Raw genomic sequence first — 22,408 nt, 5'->3', positions numbered from 1 at the left:
ACACACACACACACACACACTGAGGTCCAACATCCTGGTACTTGTGTGTGTTGTCAAGGGAGCCCGAGCACGGTTGGCTGGCGGAAGCGAGCTGCAGTGTGTCCTGCCTGATCTGTCCTCGCGCCACAAAACAAGAAAAAACCTTCCCCTGAACATAGCCGCCCTGGGGACGAAGTTAGATGTAACCCAAAGAAAAGGTAAATGACCGTGCACGCTTTTATTGCTTTCGCGGGTTTTTTTTCGCTAGTCGACGCAGGCAGACGGCGAGGACAAGAGAAGGAAGATGTCCATTGTGAGACATAGCTTGTAGCCTGCTCCAATGGCGCACTCGGCTCTTCTTTACGCTAGTGTGTTTAGAGTCCTCTGCCGACTTCGTTTAGAACCAAGCAAACGTTCGATTAATTGTAAATATTTGTCGTCAACGGGCAGAAAAATGTAGAGTGATTTAAAAAAAAAAAAGGACACGTTTAAAGGGGCAGTGTACCATGACTCCTTTGTACTTCCGGCTTCTTTTACATTTAGCAAGACGTGTAGGTGAAGAAATACAACCGTTAGCCATTTTTAAGTCTCAGTGTGTGCATCATGCATCCTCTCAAACCTTACATAAAGTGTACAAACATGTGGTATTTCTAGTTTTCTGAGAAAGTAGGTTTGCATTTATCACTGTGAGATTCATTTAGATTATTAGAGAATGTCAATCAATCAATGTTTATTTGTATTGCCCTAAATCACAAGTGTCTCAAAGGGCTGCACAAGCCTCAACGACATCCTCAGTTCAGACCCCACATCAGGGCAAGGAAAAACTCACAACCCAGTGGAATGTCAATGTGAATGACTATGAGAAACCTTGTAGAGCAGTGGTTCTCAAATGGGGGTACTTGAAGGTATGCCAAGGCGTACTTGAGATTTTTTTTTAAATATTCTAAAAATAGCAACAATTCCAAAATCCTTAAGTATATTTATTGAATAATTCTTCAACAAAATATGAATTTAAGTTCATAAACTGTGAAAAGAAATGCAACAATGCAATATTCAGTGTTGACAGCTGGATTTTTTGTGGACATGTTCCATAAATATTGATGTTAAAGGTTTCTTTTTGTGTGAAGAAATGTTTAGAATTAAGTTCATGAATCAAGATGGATCTCTATTACAATCCCCAAAGAGGGCACTTTAAGTTGATGATTACTTCTATGTGTAGAAATCTTTATTTATAATTGAATCACTTGTTTATTTTTCAACTAGTTTTTAGTTACTTTTATATCTTTTTTTCCAAATAGCTCAAGAAAGACCACTACAAATGAGCAATATTTAGCACTGTTAGACAATTTAATAAATCAGAAACTGATGACATAGTGCTGTATTTTACTTCTTTATCTCTTTTTTTCAACCAAAAATGCTTTGCTCTGATTAGGGGGTACTTGAATTAAAAGAATATCCACAGGGGGTACATCACTGAAAAAAGGTTGAGAACCACTGTTGTAGAGGACCGCAGATGTGGATGACCCCCCTCCCAGGGGAGACCGGATGCAATGGACGTCGTGTGGGTCTAGCATAATATTGTGGGAGTCCAGTCCATAGTGAGTCCAACATAATAGAGAGAGTGCAGTCCATAGAGGGGCCAGCAGGAGACCATCCCGAGCAGAGATGGGTCAGCAGCGAATACAGAGGATGTCAATTTTTCAAAAACATCAGTCAAGGCAAATTTATTTATAGAGCACAATTTGTACACATTTCAATTAAAGTGATATGCATAAAGTTACAAGAAGCCAAAAATAAATAAATAAATAATCATAAGTCAAATTTAAAATCAGAAAATAAAATAATCATAAAAATAGTCATGAGATCGACAGGCGGATCAGTGCGGACGCTGTAACGATCCGTTGTGGTGAAGAAGAAGCTGAGCCGGAAGGCAAAGCTCTCAATTTACCGGTCGATCTACCTTCCCATCCTCACCTATTGTCATGAGCTTTGGGTTGTGTTCAAAAGGATAAGATCACGGGTACAACCGGCTGAAATTAGTTTCCTCCGCCGGGTGGCGGGGCTCTCCCTTAGGGTGATAAGCTCTGCCACCCGGCAGGAGCTCAAAGTAAAGCCTCTGCTCCTCCATATAGAGAGGAGCCAGATGAGGTGGTTCAGGTATCCGGGCATGATCCAACCAGAACGCCTCCCTAGGGAGGTGTTTAGGGCACGTCCGACCGGTAGGAGGCCAGGGGGAAGACCCAGGACACGTTGGGAAGACTTTGTCTCCCGGCTGGCCTGGGAACGCCTCGGGATCCTCCGGGGAGAGCTGGAGAAAGTGGCTAGGGTGAAGGGAGTCTTGGCTTCCCTGCTTAGGCTGCTGCCCACGCGGCCCGACCTCGGTTAAGCGGAAGATGATGGATGTATTGATAAAAATAGTCATAATTAAAATCAATCAAATAATGTAGCTAAAATACTTCCAGTTGTCATTTGTACAATTAAATAAAAGTGTTTTCAGCCTGTATTTGAACATTGCCAACAATGAGCCCCATCTTACATCTTCTGGAAGACTATTCCAGATATTAAGAGCATGAAACTGAAACACAGTCTCACCATGTTTCGACCTGACTCTAGGCACCAGTGGGGGATCAGTCCCTGAATTTCTCAGACCTCAAGAGATGGTTCAAGCATCAAGGTTTGGAATTGGGGGTTAAATCACCAAAATGATTCCCGAGCCGCTCACTGCTCCCCTCACCTCCCAGCAGGTGGAACAAGGGGATGGGTCAAATGCAGAGAGTAATTTTACCTCACCTAGTGTGTGTTTGTGACTATCAGTGGTACTTTTAACTTCTATGGATATAAAATGTAAGAGACGTAATTTGGCATAAGACCATGAAAAGCTGTTTTAAAGTCTATTCTCATAGCAACAGGAATCAATTGCAATGACTTAAGCACTGGACTAATATGGTTGTATTTCCTGGGTCTCGTCAGAACTCGAGCAACAGCATTTTGGATGTACTGCAGCTACTTTACAGATAGTTTAGGAAGCTTAATGAGAAGGCCATTAGAGTAGTCTAACCTGCTGCAGACAAAGACATGGATTAATCTTTCTAAATCTGATTTAGAAATAATCGTGTGATTTTGGCAATGTTTTTTCAGGTGGTAAAAGCAGCTGATGCTATTGACCTAATGTGGCTGTAAGAGTTGAAGTCTGAATCCGTTATTTCCCTTCAATTTCTAACCTGATTATTTGGTATCAGGGAGAGGGTCTTACGACGACTAATAAGTTTCCCCATTCCAGTTTTGTCTAAGTTTAGCTAAAGAAAATTGTTTTGCAACCACACACTAATCTGTTCGATGCAGCGACAAAGTGAATCAACAGGCCAACGTTGACCTGCCGCCAGTGACAGACAAATCTGAGTGTCACCTGCATAGCGTGATAGGACACATTGAAGCTGTGTATTGGCTGGCCTAGTGGCAGCATGTACAAGCTGAGCTATAGGGGTCCCCAAATCAAGCCCTGAAGAACCCCACAGGTCATAGCCATCTGGTGAGAGACAGAGTTACCAATGTCAACAAAGTATCAATCAATCAATCAATCAATCAATCAATCAATGTTTACTTATATAGCCCTAAATCACTAGTGTCTCAAAGGGCTGCACAAACCACTACGACATCCTCGGTAGGCCCACATAAGGGCAAGGAAAACTCACACCCAGTAGTTTTTAAGCGCGTGAGAGCACTCTAAGACATGAAATAACACCTACATAGTCACATTTAAAGGCCTACTGAAACCCACTAAAGGCAGCGCTGGTCGTTATACGGTCAGTGATGAGCTCAGTGCATATGTCAGTGTAAAGATCAGTGAGTAGACCCCGACTGGGTTGCTTGCTGGCAAATTTCACTTAAAAACTCTTACCAAGTTTTCAGCAAATAAATGACTTTAATTCAAGTAAACACCTGTATAACATTCTGACAATAACATTGCATTTGTGTCCAAATATTGGGCTCTTTTGTAGATTTTATTTAAATAATACAAGTGAGTGAAAAACTGTGATTAATCATGATTAATCCAAATTCTAAAATTTAATTAATCTGATTCAAAAGGATAATTCGACAACACTAATATTTATTGTTGTTCACAGGGAAACTAAGGGGAGATTCATATAGTAATTGTTCTATTCCCACTGAACATAATGCCTAATGTTTGATCTGCTTCCTCTCCCTTCAGAACACCTGATTCCCAATATGATGCTGTCCCCACTATGACATCATGAAGAAGACCAAGTTGTGTCATTGAGGACTGAATGAATGGATCCATGTGACCAGCCATTTTGATGAGATTTGACGGGCGTCCAAGCTGGCAACAGCATGCCATGCATCAAACGGAAAGGTGGATCTGCATCTCAGCGATACCGACCTGCCTCCGAATACGACGATGCCACTTTGGCACGCAGAAGGGAATACTGGCGAACCCAGAAGCGACAACAGAGAGCCCGGCTTTCGGGGAAAAGCGAGAAACCAGTGCAGGAGAGTTTGGTTAAAGCTTCCCGTCCGAGTGCTCCTGTGGCGGTGAATTCTACTTCATCTGTGTCTCAGAGGTCCAAAACCACTGAGAGGGTTGTGACCAGGTTGACCAATGGGAGGAAAGCTAAAAACACACGGCAACTCAGATCACACCAGGCGACACACATTACGTTATGCTCTCAGAAACCTTCACCTCCTGATGTGCCCTCTTTGTGTGACCTTGCACTTATCAAAACTGAAGACACAGGACCTCAAAGGAGAAATAACAATGCCGACTCTCTCCCTATATTCCAGTCTGAGGAGGAGATGGCGGCACGACGCAGAGAGAACTGGCGGATGAAAAAACGAGAGCAGCGAGCCAAGATGGCCGCAAAGCTCGCCAAAGCCAGGGAGTGGACGCAGAACAGAAATGTCACATCTAAGAGAACTGAAACTGCTCATCCTCTTGCAAAGGTGAAAACACAAACGTCCTATAGGAATACAGCCTCCAAAGTGGGGATTCCTGATGGGAACTCAGGGAGGAAGTCTCCAAATTTTGTACTGTCCTCTGTCCCTCGAGGGATCCCCAGATGCAGAACACCTCGGCAGAGATTTATAGAAGCTCAAAGACATCTAAAACTTAAATACTTATGTCCGACATCAACTTTTAACATGAGACACGTTCTTAGAATAGACTCCTGCGACACACCGGAGCAGATAATTGCAAAACAAAGGGAGTACTGGCGGGTTAAAAAGAGAGAACAGCGCGCAAAGATGACCATGGAGGCCAAGGCCAGACTCAAGGAGAAAGACACCCTGATGCGACGTGTCCGACGCTACCAGAACATTCTGGAGGACATGAGGAGGGCTCGAGCACTGGCCCAGTCGTCAGGAAGCAGCCTGCGCCAAGCGTCTGACATCCTCGGGGGTTTCATCAAAGAAGATGGGACGGTGTCTGATAACGTTCCCCAGTTTGTTCCCCTATATCAAAACACATCCAAAAGTGGTGAAGGGCTTCACACTCCAAATCCTGTTGATGCTAAGTGGAGACCTTTTTGTGTCAAGCAGCACCCCCCCCAGGTAAACGTGTCCCTTGCTAGAGAGGCCACTAAAAGCACAAACACATCAGCCATTCAAAGTGCCAACAGCCATCTCACTCTTACTCATCCTAAAACACAGCAGAATTCCCTTCTTGGGAGTCCGCCCCAGGGTGGTTGTGTCATGAGAATGGCCGTGTCAAATAGCGTGCTCGCCTTGGATCCAGTGTTGACTGAGGAGAATAGGATGGCCAAAAAGCGGGAGTACTGGAGGGTGAAAAAGCGGCAACAGCGGGCTGCGCGGGCTGCCCGACTGAGGCAAAGTGTCTCTGAGGCGAGACATGCAGCAACACTGCAGAGGAGGAAAGCCATGAGACAAGAAGCAGCAATAACAGCTGTGGCACCACGCAGGCCTCCAGTGGAGAGTCCAGGAAACCAAGCGCCTCTTTTTAACGACAGCCAGCCTGCCACGCCACTTTTAAATGCCATTAAACAGGAGCCCACACCAGCAGCTGACCTAAGTTGTGTCCCACAAGCAGCCATATGTCGAGACCTCAAAGCTCCGGCCTCCCCATCACCTCCAGTGCCCCAGCCTGAGCCTGACCCAGCTGTGGCTGCAGACAGCCAGGCTACCACTCTGCTAGCTGTGGCCTCTATGAAGAGGCTGCTGGAGGAGTCACTAAGCACCGTCCACAGTGAGTGTAAAAACGAAGAACCCCATATCAAGGCTGAGATTAAAGAAGAGGCTTTAGGGCCTAATCAAAGTCCTGTGGCTCCCATTGTTGCTGACCTGACACTGGAAGTCAAAACCCGGCCCCTCTTCAAGGACCCCCAAACATCACCTCTTTCTACCTCAGACATGGTCCTCCTGCAGCCCACATGTAAGCGCTCATCCCAAAGCACTCTTCTGGTCAATCGGACGGACACCCCCAGGCTTCGCCCCACCAGGGCAGTATCCAATCAGAACTACCGCTCCACAGAGCCACCCAAGCTCCATCACGTCTCCCAGCACAGTCGACCAAACCAAATCATCGGTGGTTGTCGGCAGGCCTTGGACAGAGTGGAGCAGAGCGCCATGAGCAGTCTGCAGCAGAAGAGGGAGTACTGGAAGCTCATGAAGAGGCAGCAGAGGGCGCGTTTGAAAAACCAGGTGACCGTTTGTTTTATGATTTCCTAAAAATCGTCATGTCTAGAGCACTATGTGTTAAAATGTAACATAGAGACTGTAAATGTCTCTCTGGGATTCGACACTGCAGCAGCAAAAATACTACTTAGTTGGGGCGCAGAGGGGTGTTTGAAAATGAGTAGATCTTATCACTCGCCAACACCAAGGTAAAAGTCTTAGGAAATGTCTACTAATCAATAAGTCTTGTGGTTCTTCTGATTTATCCCCAAATCTTAGGTCATTTTCTTCCAACTTCTATGTTCTTGTATGGGTTTAGTGTGGAAGAACTTGAGCTGTCCCAGTACTTGTGAATCTCCATGTTGCAGGAAGTCATCATTTTGTGTTTTGCCTTTCAGGGCCCAGCTCTCGCCATCAAATCCATCAAAGTTGTGAAGACCCCAGCAAAACTTCTCCCCAAAGCTTCCATCCCTCCCTTTTCTACAGGGAGAAAAAATCCCACTCGACTGGTTCTCGGGTCCTTGTCTTGTAGTGCCGAGCAGTCAGTGGACACAATCAAAGTAAAGCCCACCGTCACCAGTGAGCTATGTGATGTGAACGAGCCATACACAACGTCAGCTTCACTTAAGTGGATATCCAGAAGCAATGATTTCCTCCCGACCCTAAAGCCCCCAGAAAACCCTCTTTCCAGCATCAATCTGCACCCTATCGAACCCCCTGGTCCTTCCACAAACACCACTCTGCGTCCGATTAAAATCACCCAGAGCACAAAACATTTCCAAGCACTGGGACTTTTAAGCCCTGTGGGTCCTCCGAAGCCTCTTCCTGGAGAGTCCAAGGAGGACTTTCAGAAGAGGAAGAGGGAGTACTGGAGGATCAAAAAGAAGGAGCAAAGAGCCAGGAAGGCTGTTGGGGATCAGGGGATGGCTCCGAGGACAGCCTCCAACTGCAAACCCATCCTGCAGGTACAACATATTGACAATGCATATTTCTTCATTTAAAAAAAAAAAAAAGATTTACAGAGATGTTCAGGGCTGCTGAAGTAGGTCAGCCGGGGCCACCGTGGCAACAGCACACACTAATCTCCATGTCAAAAAGCTGCTATTGCAAGTTGAAAGGACGAGATGTTACAATTCAGGCCCAATTTGTCATCTTCACATTGAAATATCTTCTTAAAAAGTTTATTTGACTGTGTTATTGAGATTGTATTCCCTTTGAGTAGTTGGCCAACATTGATTCTAGTCTGATAAAGGCAAACTTTAAGCTTATTTAACATAACTGTTTCACATACAATGCACTTTGTGTTGTAATCACATCAGGATTCCAATCAGTGGTTGACCTCCGATTGTTTAAGTGAAGATTCAGAACATCTCATCAGGTACTTTATTTTTCTGGTCTTGGTATTTTGTGTGTTATAGTTGCCACATCAAATGTTTTTGTTTGGTTGCAGCAATTCAATGCAGACTGAGGCCTACTCCGATTACACAGTGCCACTTAAAAGTGAAGTATTGACACAATTTAATTCAGAAGAGACTGAATCGTCAGTAAAAGATAATTTTCTCTGCCTGGCTTGCTCAGGCGAGCTTTTGTTTGCCAACGACGAGCACCATCCCGGCAGTGAGGAGAGTTTCATATCAGAGCCCACATGGAGGAACATCTACCTCATGGACTACGACCCCCTCAACCAGCTGCTGGTCTGCATGGTGTGCGGTAACCTTCAGTACTCCCACAGCCTGGAGGGGGTCCAGGCACATATCGAGGAGGCACACCCGCAGACACTCACCCTGGAGCCCGCCGAGCGACGATGCATCTTGGAGGCCTGGGATGAGCAGGTGTCCCAACGGGAGCGCTTTTTCACCAGCCAGCTTCAGCAGCATGGAGCTACTCTGCAGGGTAAGATGCCATCCTCATGCCTTAATACATTTGTTAGCTTCAATGTGTTGTAGTTCTGTAGTTGCCGTGGTGACTGTTTTCTCTGCCTTTCACTACACTTTGCTGTAGTAAGTAACTAGTACTATTCAGAACTACTAGGTGAAATTTGATCATTTTAACACGGACAGATCAGCCTGGACACCTCATGTCGTAGTGGAATCAGTATTTTGCTTTGTAAAGAGGTGACTAATTCCAATAGTGAAAGCAATATACAATGAGTTCTGCACACTGGGCATATCGATGTCAGTATCGATAGTGTTGATACCAAGGTGGGTATTGGTATCGGATCGATACTAGCCAAATTGATTGATACTTTTGTTGCCGTTTCTCATCTGTCCCTTCTAACAAATTACTAGACTTTCCACAGAGTTTATGTGAACATAGCATCTTTCCTAGGCTGTAAGTCCAAACAGCGCTATGTCTGCTGCTCACTCAGACACACTTTGCCCCTCCCCTTCTCTGCTCCATTGACTACTGACTTTGTCACAAATAAATGCATGCAATTTAAGTTATTTTTGTCGCTCTAAAATTTTTATATTTACAAACCCCGTTTCCATACAAGTTGGGAAATTGTGTTAGATGTAAATGTAAAATGAATACAATGATTTGCAAATCCTTTTCAACCCATATTCAATTGAATGCACTACAAAGACAAGATATTAGATGTTCAAACTCATAAACTTAGTTTTTTTTTGGAAATAATAAACTTAGAATTTCATGGCTGCAACCCGTGCCAAAGTAGTTGGGAAAGGGCATGTTCACCACTTTGTTACATCACCTTTTCTTTTAACAACACTCAATAAACATTTGGGAACTGAGAAAACTAATTGTTTAAGCTTTGAAAGTGTAATTCTTTCCCATTCTTGTTTTATGTAGAGCTTCAGTCGTTCAACAGTCCGGGGTCTCCGCTGTCGTATTTTACGCTTCATAATGTGCCACACATTTTCGATGGGAGACAGGTCTGGACTGCAGGCGGGCCAGGAAAATACCTGCACCCTTTTTTTACGAAGTCACGCTGTTGTAACACATGCTGAATGTGGCTTGGCATTGTCTTGCTGAAATAAGCAGGGGCGTCCATGAAAAAGACGACGCTTAGATGGCAGCATATGTTGTTCCAAAACCTGTATGTACCTTTCAGCATTAATGGTGCCTTCACAGATTTGTAAGTTACCCATGCTTTGGGCACTAACGCACTCCTATACCATCACAGATACTGGCTTTTGAACTTTGCGTCGATAATAGTCTGGATGGTTCGCTTCCCCTTTGGTCCGAATGACACGATGTCGAATATTTCCAAAAACAATTTGAAATGTGGACTCGTCAGACCACAGAACACTTTTTTACTTTGCATCAGTCCATCTAAGATGATCTCGGGCCCAGAGAAGCCGGCGGCGTTTCTGGATATTGTTGATAAATGGCTTTCGCTTTGCATAGTAGAGCTTTAACTTGCACTTACAGATGTAGCGACAAACTGTATTTAGTGACGGTGGTTTGCTGAAGTGTTGCTGAGCCCATGTGGTGATATCCTTTAGAGATTGATTTCGGTTTTTGATACAGTGCCGTCTGAGGGATCGAAGGTCACAGTCATTCAATGTTGGTTTCCAGCCATGCCCCTTACGTGGAGTGATTTTTCCAGATTCTCTGAACCTTTTGATGATATTATGGACCGTAGATGTTGAAATCCCTAAATTTCTTCCAATTGCACTTTGAGAAACGTTGTTCTTAAACTGTTTGACTATTTGCTCACACAGTTGAGGAAAAAGGGATGTACCTCGCCCCATCCTTTCTTGTGAAAGACTGAGCATTTTTTTGGGAAGCTGTTTTTACACCCAATCATGGCACCCACCTGTTCCCAATTAACCTGCACACCTGTGGGATGTTCCAAATAAGTGTTTGATGAGCATTCTTCAACTCTATCAGTATGTATTGCCACCTTTCCCAACTTCTTTGCCACGTGTTGCTGGCATCAAATTCTAAAGTTAATGATTATTTGCAAAAAAAATGTTTGTCAGTTTGAACATCAAATATGTTGTCTTTGTAGCATATTCAACTGAATATGGGTTGAAAAGGATTCGCAAATTGTTGTATTCAGTTTATATTTACATCTAACACAATTTCCCAACTCATATGGAAACAGGGTTTGTACATTTTCTTATGGTGTTGCGCTTTTTTTACAAACCCCGTTTCCATTTGAGTTGGGAAATTGTGTTAGATGCAAATATAAACGGAATACAATGATTTGCAAATCATTTTCAACCCATATTCAGTTGATTATGCTACAAAAACAACATATTTGATGTTCAAACTGATAAACATTTTTTGTTTGCAAATAATCATTAACTTTGGAATTTGATGCCAGCAACACGTGACAAAGAAGTTGGGAAAGGTGGCTATAAATACTGATAAAGTTGAGGAATGCTCATCAAACACTTATTTGGATCATCCCACATGTGTGCAGGCTAATTGGGAACAGGTGGGTGCCATGATTGGGTACAAAATCAGCTTCCATGAAATGCTAAGTAATTCACAAACAAGAATGGGGCGAGGGTCACCACTTTGTAAGCAAATTGTCAAACAGCTTTAGAACAACATTTCTCAACAAGCTATTGCAAGGAATTTAGGGATTTTACTATCTACGGTCCGTAAAATCATCAAAAGGTTCAGAGAATCTGGAGAAATCACTGCATGTAAGCGATGATATTACGGACCTTTGACCCCTCAGGTGGTACTGCATCAAAAACCGACAACAGTGTGTAAAGGATATCACCACATTGGCTCAGGAACACTTCATAAAACCACTGTCAGTAACTACAGTTGGTCGCTACATCTGTAAGTGCAAGTTAAAACTCTACTATGCAAAGCAAAACCCATTTATCAACAATACCCAGAAACACCGCCGGCTTAGCTGTGCCCGAGATCATCTATGATGGACTGATGCAAAGTGGAAAAGTGTTCTGTGGTCTGACAAGTCCACATTTCAAATTATATTTGGAAACTGTGGACGTGGTGTTCTCCGGAACAAAGAGGAAAATAACCATCCGGCATCTGTGATGGTATGGGGGTGTATTAGTGCCCAAGGCATTGGTAACTTACACATCTGTGAAGGCACCATTAATGCTGAAAGGTCCACACAGGTTTTGGAGCAACATATGTTGTCATCCAAGCAACGTTATCATGGACGCCCCTGTTTATTTCAGCAAGACAATGCCAAGCCACGTGTTACAACAGCGTGGCTTCGTAGTAAAAGAGTGCGGGTACTTTCCTCCCCTGCCTGCAGTCCAGACCTGTCTCCCATCGGAAATGTGTGCCGCATTATGAAGCGTAAAATACAACAGCGGAGACCCCGTACTTTTGAACGACTGAAGCTCTACATAAAACAAGAATGGGAAAGAATTCCACTTTCAAAGCTTCAACAATTAGTTTCCTCAGTTACCAAACGTTTATTGAGTGTTGTTAAAAGAAAAGGTGATGTAACACAGTGGTGAACATGCCCTTTCCCAACTATTTTGGCACGTGTTGCAGCTTTGAAATTCTAAGTTAGTTATTATTTGCAAAAAAAAATAAAGTTTATGAGTTTGAACATCAAATATCTTGTCTTTGTAGTGCATTCAACTGAATATGGGTTGAAAAGGATTTGCAAATCATTGTATTCCGTTTATATTTACATCCAACACAATTTCCCAACTCATATGGAAACGGGGTTTGTATTTTACGTTATCTGTGTTGGCCTTATGATTAGGTGGCAACTTGTCCAGGGTGTACCCCGCTTTCCGTCCGAGTGCAGCAGCGAAAGGCTCCAACTCTCCCCTGCGGCTCCAAGAGGGACACGCCGATAAAAATGGATGGATGTTAACTCACTCGCAAGCAATGGGTTGGAGACCCCTGCTACAAAAAATATTTTTTTACCTATGTTACGTTGACATCATGACATTTGGTTACATGTATAGAAGAGGATAATTAGTATTTGACCCTGTTTATTCTGCAGTTTTGCTCCTTAAAAAATATACGAACAATCCAGATTTTTGTGGTAGTTTTAAGGCTTCAGTTATCGATTATTTTTGTAATAGAGTAATCTATTGATTAGTTTGTTTGATTAATCAGGTAATCGGGTAAAACACACTTTGTAGCTTCAATGTGCATTTTTGGGAAAAAAGATTAAAGATTTTCTGCTGCAACATTCTTCCTTTCAACATGTGTGCATTAAAGGCCTACTGAGACCCACTACTACCGACCACGCAGTCTTATATATCAATGATGAAATATTAACGTTGCAACACATGCCAAACTTTAAGCTTATTTAACATAACTGTTTCACATACAATTTTAAATTTCGCGCGGAAGTATCATGCTAAAACGTGGCGGTATGATGATGCGCGCGCGTGACGTCACGCATTGTAGAGGTCATTTTGGTCCACACCGTTCACGGCTAAAAGTCCTCTCTTTTCATCGCATAATTCCACATTATTATGGACTTCTGTGTTGCTGAATCTTTTACAATTTGTTCAATTAATAATGGAGACGTCAAAGAAAAAAAGATGTATGTGGGAAGCGGTGTATTGCGGCCGCCTTTAGCAACACAAACACAGCCGGTGTTTCCATGTTTACATTCCCGAAAGATGACGGTGAAGCTTTACTATGGAACAGAGCGGTCAAGCGAACATGGTTCTCTACCACATGTCTAACGGCAGGTTTCGGTGAGAAAATGGTGGTAATAAGTCGGCTCTTACCGTAGACATGAGCGCAGAGCTTGCGTCGTTCCTCCTGCACCTTAAAGTTAAAGTTAAAGTACCAATGATTGTCACACACACACTAGGTGTGGCGAAATTTGTCCTCTGCATTTGACCCATCCCCTTATTCACCTCCTGGGAGGGGAGGGGAGCAGTTGGCAGCAGCGGTGCCGCGCCCGGGAATCATTTATGGTGATTTAACCCCCAATTCCAACCCTTGATGCTGAGTGCCAAGCACGGAAGTAATGGGTCCCATTTTTATAGTCTCTGGTATGACTCGGCCGGGGTTTGAACTCCCAACCTACCGATTTTAAGGCGGACACTTTAACCACTAGGCCACTGAGTAGGTGCCTCCTCCCACCAGCCGCCCCCGGCCGTCAGATGCTTTTATCGTGGAGAAGGGGGAAAAAAATCCTCAGCCCGGCCCTACCGGCTGCCTTTGCCTCGTCGAGAAACGTGGCTTACCTCGGAGACACTGGCGGTCACCACACTCGTGGCCGCACCCCTCCGACTTTTTGGTTGTACAGGTACGACCATATAATCTCACTAAAACACTAGTAACACAATAAGCAGATAAGGGATTTTCCAGAATTATCCTAGTAAATTTGTCTAATAATATCTGAATCGCTCTACCGTCAAGATTTTTTTTTTATTGTAGTCCTTCACTCTCACTTTCCTCATCCCCGAATCTTTCATCCTCGCTCAAATTAATGGGGAAATCGTTGCTTTCTCGGTCCGAATCGCTCTCGCTGCTAGTGGCCATGATTGTAAACAATGTGAGGATGTGAGGAGCTCCACAACTCGTGACGTCACGCGCACATCGTCTGCTACTTCCGGTACAGGCAAGGCTTTTTTATTAGCGACCAAAAGTTGCGAACTTTATGGTCGATGTTCTCTACTAAATCCTTTCAGCAAAAATATGGCAATATCGCGAAATGATCAAGTATAACACATAGAATGGACCTGCTATCCCCGTTTAAATAAGAAAATCTCATTTCAGTAGGCATTTAATTAAAAAAAAAGTATTAGCTGTTAGCTGCCACACACAAACCTCCACGCTCATGTGCTCCCTTTTTGGTATTGCATTGAGGGGAATAAGTATTTGCTTATGATTTAGTTGTTGGAGTAGTAACCCCTTGTTGACAAACATAGAGATCAGATGTTTTGTTTTTTACAATTGGTCACAGGGTTGCAAAGCTTTGTGGCGATTTTTTGGTCCAAAAAAAAAAAAGCTCCTGGCAGAAAGTTTTTAATTTCCATGTTTGACAATTGGGATGCTGTTTTTTGAATGATATTCTGCATTTGTCTGCCTCCGGAAACGTTAAGTCCACGTAAAGCCCAAGATCTCAATACTTGTGTCATCATGTGACCGCATCACATTCTCCAAAGCCTTGTTTGGTTCATTCGATGTTGATGATCAACTTCCATCTGGGCTTTAGCATGGGGACCTTGTTAGATCTCATAGCTCATTTGTATTACTTGTGTGTTACTAGTAGTTGTATTGGTGACTGTGGTCCTTTCATATTATTAAACCGTTCCTCCATTGTAATTCAGTGCTAGTCCCTCACCTTTCTCACAATCATCCTTACCCCACAAATGTGAAATCTTGCATGGGGTTCCAAAGCGAGGGTAAATGATTGCTTTCTTGTATTTCTTACATTTACAAATTATCTGGGATGAGCTCCAGCCCCCCAACAATCCAGAGAAGGACAAGTGGTAAAAATAGATGGATGGGATGCACCAATTGTAGTTTATTTCTCAACAAAAGCTTATTGTTGGTCTTTAAATCAATTCCAGTCTTGTGCAGGTCCACAATATTGTCTTTGAGGTCCTTTGACAGCTTTTTGGTCTTGTCCATGGTGTTGGGAGAGGTTTGAATGGAAAAGTTGCCAATTTGCGTGCTTCACGTACACCACCATTTTTCCTGTTGGTTTGTAAATAATCGAATACCTTTTTCCTTATTCTGTCTCTCTTACAATAAAACTTTATAAAGGGTTAAACTTATCAAATCAGCAAGGGAAAAAAAATGTATGTTACCCTTTGTAAATAGTATCATTTTTTTTATGAAGTATGTTTATACTAATGTGTTTTTCCTCACATTTGTTTTACAGAAACATATGGAAAGTGACGGACGTGCAGGTCCCTCCCACCGCCCCAATCAGAAGAGTAACTCTACATAACTCTACCTTGTTTATTTATTGTCTTCTTTTCTTTCTTCAACATCGCGTGAAAGTCTGGGGCAGTATATCTGGATTGGCAGATTGGGGTAGTGGTGTCCTCTTTTCAAGAAGGAGGACCGTAGGTATGGTGTGTTCCAATTATAGAGGGATCAAACTTCTCAGCCACCCGGAGATAGTTTATTCCAGCCGTTAGTTGAGCTTTGGATTCAGGAGAAACAATGCAGTTTTCATCCTTGTCCTGAAACACAGGACCATCTTCATACCCTCGCTAGGGTATTGGAAGGGTCATGGGAGTTTGCTCAACCAGTCGACATGTTTTGTGGATTTGGAGAAGGCGTTCGATCGTGTCCCTGGCGGTATCCTGTGCAGGGTGCTCCAGGAGTACGGGGTCCAAGGTCCGTTGCTACGGGTCATTCGGTCATGTCAGACGTTGGACTGCGCCAGGGCTGCCCTTTGCCACCGGTCCTGTTAGTTATCTTTATGGACAGAATTTCTAGGCGCAGTCATGGTGGGGAGGGTTTCCAGTTTGGTGGACAAGAGGATCACATCTCTGCTTTTTGCAGATGATGTGGTCCTGTTTGCTTCATCAGGCTGGGACCTTCAGCGCACTCACTGGGTGGTTTGCAGCCGAATGTCAAGCTGCTGACTTGAGGATCAGTACTCCAAATCTGAGACCATGGTTCTAAGTTGCAAAAGGGTGGACTGCACCCCCCGCCCCCGGGTTGAGAGTGAAGTTCTGTCTCAAGTGGATGAGTTTAAGCATCTCGGGGTTCTGTTCAAGAGTGAGGAAAGAATGGAATCTGAGATTGACAGACGGACCGGTGCAGTCACTGAACCGGTTTGTTGTGGTGAAGAGGTAGCTGAGCCAGAGGGCAAAGCTCTCGATTTACTGGTCAGTCTACGTTCCTACCCTCACCTATGGTCACAGGCTTTGGGTAATGACCGAAAGGACAAGGTTGCGAATTCAAGCGGCAGAAATGAGTTTCCCCCGCAGGATGTCTAGGACCACCGTCAGAGATAGGGTGAGGAGCATGGTTATCCGGGAGAGGCTCCGAGTAGAGCCGCTGCTCCGTCACGTCGAGCGGGGTCGGCTGAAGTGGCTCAGGCATCTACTACGGATGCCTCCTGAACGCCTCCCTGATGAGGTGTTTGGGGCATATCCAGGTGAGAAGAGGCCTCAGGGTAGAGCTGGCGGGAAATGCCTCGGTGTCCCACAGTAGAACTAAAGGTGGACTGGGAGGTCTGGGCATCTTTGCTTAGACTGCTACCCCAACGATTTGGACTCGAAGGAGCAGCAGAAATGGATGGATGGATGGATCTTTTGTTTGAAAAAAAAAAATAAAGACAAAACAATGAATTTGAACACCGCCCACACACTTAAATTAGGTTTTCACATGCCATCAAGTGTGCTACGCTTGGAAAATCGTGGCATGTATATGGATGAACCCACCCAATGAGCACAATAACGGATAATTTGTTCTTGGAGAAATGTATATATTATTTTGTGCATCTTTGACCGTACTCCAAGCACTTAATCCTTTTTTTAATATCCGGTCATGTTTTGTAAGACATCTGAATCTGTGTTGGCAGAGAAGGGCAAAAAGAATCATACAGTGGTACCTCGAACTGTACGAAAACCTCATCGTCATCCCAGTAGAAATAATGCAAATCAAATTGATCCATTCCAAAAAATATTAACCCAAAACAAATTTTATAGAGAGTAACAAGGTGAAATACTGTATAAATGACAAGGATTAATGAATATTTATTATCACTTTTTCAAGACAGGGGACAGAAAGGCCATGTGTGTGTGTGTGTGTGTGTGTGTGTACATATAGATATATATATAAACGTGTATATGTACAGTAAAGGCCAAAAGTTTAGACACCTCATTCATGCGTTTTCTTTATTTTCATGACTATTTACACTGTAGAGTGTCACTGAAGGCATCAATACTATAAATGAACCCATGTGGAGTTATGTACTCAACAAAAGAAGGTGAAATAACCGAAAACATGTTTTATATTCTAGTTTCTTCAAAATAGCCACCTTTTGCTCTGATTACTTTTTCGCACACTCTTGGCATTCTCTCGATGACCTTCAAGAGGTAGTCACCTGAAATGGTTTTCACTTCACAGGTGTGCTTGAAGCTCATCAAGAGTGCGCAAAGCAGTAATCGGAGCAAAGGGTGGCTATGTTGAAGAAACTAGGATTTAAATAATTTTTTCAGTATTTTCACCTTTTTTGTTAAGTACATAACTCCATGTGTTCATTCATTTTGATGCATTCAGTGACAAGCTACCACGTAAATAGTCATGAAAATAAAGAAAACGCAATAAATGAGCTGTACTTTTGGCCTTTACTGGATATATATATATATATATATATATATATATATATATATATATATATATATATATATATATATATATGTATATATATATATGTATATATATATATGTATATATATATATGTATATATATATGTGTGTAAATATATATGTATGTGTATATATATATTACATACATACACACATATGTATATATATTGGGGGTGTGGGAAAAAATCGATTTGAAAATGAATCGCGATTCTCATTTTTTAAAAATCGATTTTTTGATTTTTGATTTTTTTTTTATCAATCCAACAAAACAATACACAGCAATACCATAACAATGCAATCCAATTCCAAAACCAAAACTGACCCAGCAACACTCAGAACTGCAATAAACAGAGCAATTGAGGAGACACAAACACAACACGGAACAAACCAAAAAGTAGTGAAACAAAAATGAATATTATCAACAACAGTATCAATATTAGTTATAATTTCAGCATAGCAGTGATTAAAAATCCCTCATTGACATTATCATTAGACATTTATAAAAATTTTAAAAAAGAACAATAGTGTCACAGTGGCTTACACTTGCATCGCATCTTATAAGCTTGACAACACACTGTCCAATGTTTTCACAAAGATAAAATAAGTCATATTTTTGGTTCGTTTAATAGTTAAAACAAATTTACATTATTGCAATCAGTTGATAAAACATTGTCCTTTACAGTTAAAAAAGCTTCTTTTTTTTTAAAATCCACTACTCTGATAGCATGTCAGCAGACTGGGGTAGATCCTGCTGAAATCCTATGTATTGAATGAATACAGAATCGTTTTGAATCGGAAAAATATCATTTGTGAATCGAGAATCATGTTCAATTGAAAAAAATTGATTTATAATTTAATCGCGACCCCAAGAATCAATATTGAATCGAATCGTGGGACACCCAAAGATTTGCAGCCCTTATATATATATATATATATATATATATATATATATATATATGTATATGTGTATTTATATATATATATATATGTGTATATATGTATATGTGTATGTATGTATATATATATATATGTGTATATATGTATATGTGTATGTATATATATGTATGTATATATATATATGTATGTATATATGTGTACAAATGTATATGTAGGCATGTGTGTACAAATGTATATACAGTATGTGTATATATATATATTTAAGTATATATATATATAATATGTGTATGTGTATATACATATGTACAGTGGGGCAAAAAAGTATTTAGTCAGCCACCGATTGTGCAAGTTCTCCCACTTAAAATGATGACAGGGGTCTGTAATTTTCATCATAGGTACACTTCAACTGTGAGAGACAGAATGTGAAAAAAAATCCAGGAATTCAAATTGTAGGAATTTTAAAGAATTTATTTGTAAATTATGGTGGAAAATAAGTATTTGGTCACTTCAGACAAGCATGATCTCTGGCTCTCACAGACCTGTAACTTCTTCTTTAAGAAGCTCTTATGTCCTCCACTCGTTAACTGTATTAATGGAACTTGTTTGAACTCGTTATCTGTATAAAAGACACCTGTCCACAGCTTAAAACAGTCAGACTCCAAACTCTAATATGGCCAAGACCAAAGAGCTGTCAAAGGACACCGGGAAATTAATTGTAGACCTGCACCACTCTGGAAAAGAGTGAATCTACAATAGGCAAGCAGTTTGGTGTGAAAAAAAATCAACTGTGGGAGCAATTATCAGAAAATGGAAGACATACAAGACCACTGATAATCTCCCTCGATCTGGGGCTCCACACAAGATCTCATCCTGTGGGGTCAAAATGATCATGAGAACAGTGAGCAAAAATCCCAGAACCACACGGGGAACCTGGTGAATGACCTGCAGAGAGCTGGGACCAAAGTAACAAAGGTTACCATCAGTAACAAACTATGCCGACAGGGAATCAAATCCTGCAGTGCCAGCCGTGTCCTCCTGCTTAAGCCAGTGCATGTCCAGGCCTGTTTGAAGTTTGCCAGAGAGCACATGGACGATACAGCAGAGGATTGGGAGAATGTCATGTGGTCAGATGAAACCAAAATAGAACTTTTTAGTATAAACTCAAATTGTTGTGTTTGAAGGAAAAAGAATACCGAGTAGCATCCCAAGAACACCATACCTACTGTGAAGCATGGGGGTGGAAACATCATGCTTTGGGGCTGTTTTTCTGCTAAGGGGACAGGACGACTGATCCGTGTTAAGGAAAGAATAATTGGGACCATGTATCGTGAGATTTTTAGCCAAAACCTCCTTCCATCAGTGAGAGCTTTGAAGATGAAACGTGGCTGGGTCTTACAGCATTACAATGATCCCAAACAATGATCCGGGCAACGAAGGAGTGGCTCTGTAAGAAGCATTTGAAAGTCCTGGAGTGGCCTAGCCAGTTTCCAGACTTCAACCCCATAGAAAATCTGTGGAGGGAGTTAAAAGTCTGTGTTGCTCGGCAAAAAGCCCCAAAACATCACTGCTCTCGAGAAGATCTGCGTAGAAGAATGGGCCAAAATACCAGCTACTGTGTGTGCAAACCTGGTAAAGACCTATAGTAATCGTTTGACCTCTGTTATTGCCAACAAAGGTTATGTTACAAAGTATTGAGTAGAATTTTTGTTATTGACCAAATACTTATTTTCCACCATAATTTACAAATAAATTATTAAAAATGTCTACTATGTGAATTCCTGGATTTTTTTTCCCATTCTGTCTTTCACAGTTGAAGTGTACCTATGATGAAAGGTACAAACCTCTGTCATTTTAAGTGTGAGAACTTGCACAATCGGTGGCTGACTAAATACTTTTTTGCCCCACTGTATATATAATATATGTACGTATATGTAGGCATATGTGTGTATGTATGGACTGTATGTGTATATGTATATAAGTATATGTATATAATTTGTTTCAGATCCAGGGGTATCCATATCACAGAAAAAACAGCACACTAACGTAAGCAAAAGCAATACAAGCAGCAGAATAACACAGAAAAATAATTAAAATCAGAAAATACAAAAACCTCCACAACACTCTGTCAGAGCTGTCAAACTAGTTTTTTTATTGAAGCCCAACGCATTTTTATATATTTTTTACGTACACTACAAAAAAAATTGTTCAAAAAACTAGCACCTACGTTGCCAGAATTTTACCGTTAAATGTTCGGTGTTACAGTAAAATTCTGGCAACTGAGCTGCAAGTTTTTTTACTGTACAATCTATTGTCATTATTATGGTATACAACTTGATGGCTAATATAAATTAAGTCGATATTTGAGTAACTAAGTTCTTTATAAATTTGATCCGAATGTATATTTGTTGCATTAAATGATAAATAAATGGGATGTACTTGTATAGCGCTTTTCTACCTTCAAGGTACTCAAAGCGCTTTGACACTACTTCCACATTTACCCATTCACACACACATTCACACACTGATGGAGGGAGCTGCCATGCAAGGCGCCAACCAGCACCTATCAGGAGCAAGGGTGAAGTGTCTTGCTCAGGAAACAACGGACGTGACGAGGTTGGTACTAGGTGGGGATTGAACCAGGGACCCTCTGGGTTGCGTACGGCCACTCTCCCACTACGCCATGCCGTCCCCTATTTATTAGATTTAAATTAAAAAAGTTATGCAACTGCATGCAGCACATGTATTGTTCTGTCAAAAAGGAAAGAATGAATACATTTAGTTAAAAAAAAAAAAATAGGTACGTTGTGGATGCACGTTTTTTCCAGGCTTTTGTGAGCCACATACAATGATGTAGCCTTGGGTTTGACGCCTGTGTTCTATGTCCAGCATACAGGCATGGTTCCACGGTACGGATATAAATCTGACAGAACTTCGAATAGGGTTCGTCAGACCATTTAATACATTTTCATACTCAGCTGTTATACATATGAACCTATACATGAGATTACATAAAGTTGCAGAACAGCTGGGTACCCCAACACTGACATTTGGCTTGGACTGGAGCTCCTTGGGGCTCTCAGCAGCAGCCTTATGCTGTTATTTTAAGGCACTATGAGCTTTCTAACAGTGGCTTGTTTACACCGACACCACAGGTGGGCAATATTCAAAGGTGTGCAATACGCCTTAAAAAGTGTGATCTTCAAGGAAACTGACCACATGCTTGAACCTACGACAGCACGTTTGCTTGACCTTATACAGTATGTTTCATTCTAGTGTAGTCCTTTACAAAGTTAACTTTAAAGAGGTTAGATGTGTAAATTTGCCCACTTGAACTTTACTGTGTATGTCATCAGAAGGTACAATCATACGCTCTTGCCTGGCTTCCTTTTTTGTAGTTTCCCCTTTTTAATATTTTCCCTCTGAAACCTCTTAACTAGGAACGTTTACATGACAATCCTATAGTAACAGATGATACATTTCGTACTTCTGAGTTCTTTCTCCAATTCAATAGTGTTTCTCACCTTTATCAAAGTGCTGTCACTTGTAACATTCTTCGGCCCAGTAGTGGGGTATTTTGCAGCCGCACTCAATAAGAAAAGCACAGACTGAAAGGGTATTTGCCTAAAACTGAGAAATACATTGTGCGCTCGAAGGACCCATCCACACA

At 41.9% G+C, this 22,408-nt stretch overlaps 1 protein-coding gene across 1 annotated transcript; it reads left to right on the top strand.

Annotated features, from left to right (window-relative positions):
• On the top strand, positions 1–16,826 carry si:dkey-28a3.2 (uncharacterized). Its single transcript, XM_061912388.1, has 7 exons — positions 1–197; positions 4,190–6,651; positions 7,023–7,589; positions 7,944–8,002; positions 8,075–8,124; positions 8,203–8,517; positions 15,395–16,826. Exons 2-7 carry the CDS (start codon positions 4,330–4,332, stop codon positions 15,409–15,411), a joined length of 3,330 nt encoding a protein of 1,109 aa, XP_061768372.1. The 5' UTR covers positions 1–197; positions 4,190–4,329; the 3' UTR covers positions 15,412–16,826.
• Positions 16,827–22,408: the final 5,582 nt, after the last annotated feature.

The sequence above is a fragment of the Nerophis ophidion genome, linkage group LG10 (assembly GCF_033978795.1).
Source record: "Nerophis ophidion isolate RoL-2023_Sa linkage group LG10, RoL_Noph_v1.0, whole genome shotgun sequence".
Classification (NCBI taxonomy): domain Eukaryota; kingdom Metazoa; phylum Chordata; class Actinopteri; order Syngnathiformes; family Syngnathidae; genus Nerophis; species Nerophis ophidion.
The sequence above is the reverse complement of the archived record's forward strand: the minus strand, read 5'-3'. Positions and strand labels throughout refer to the sequence as shown.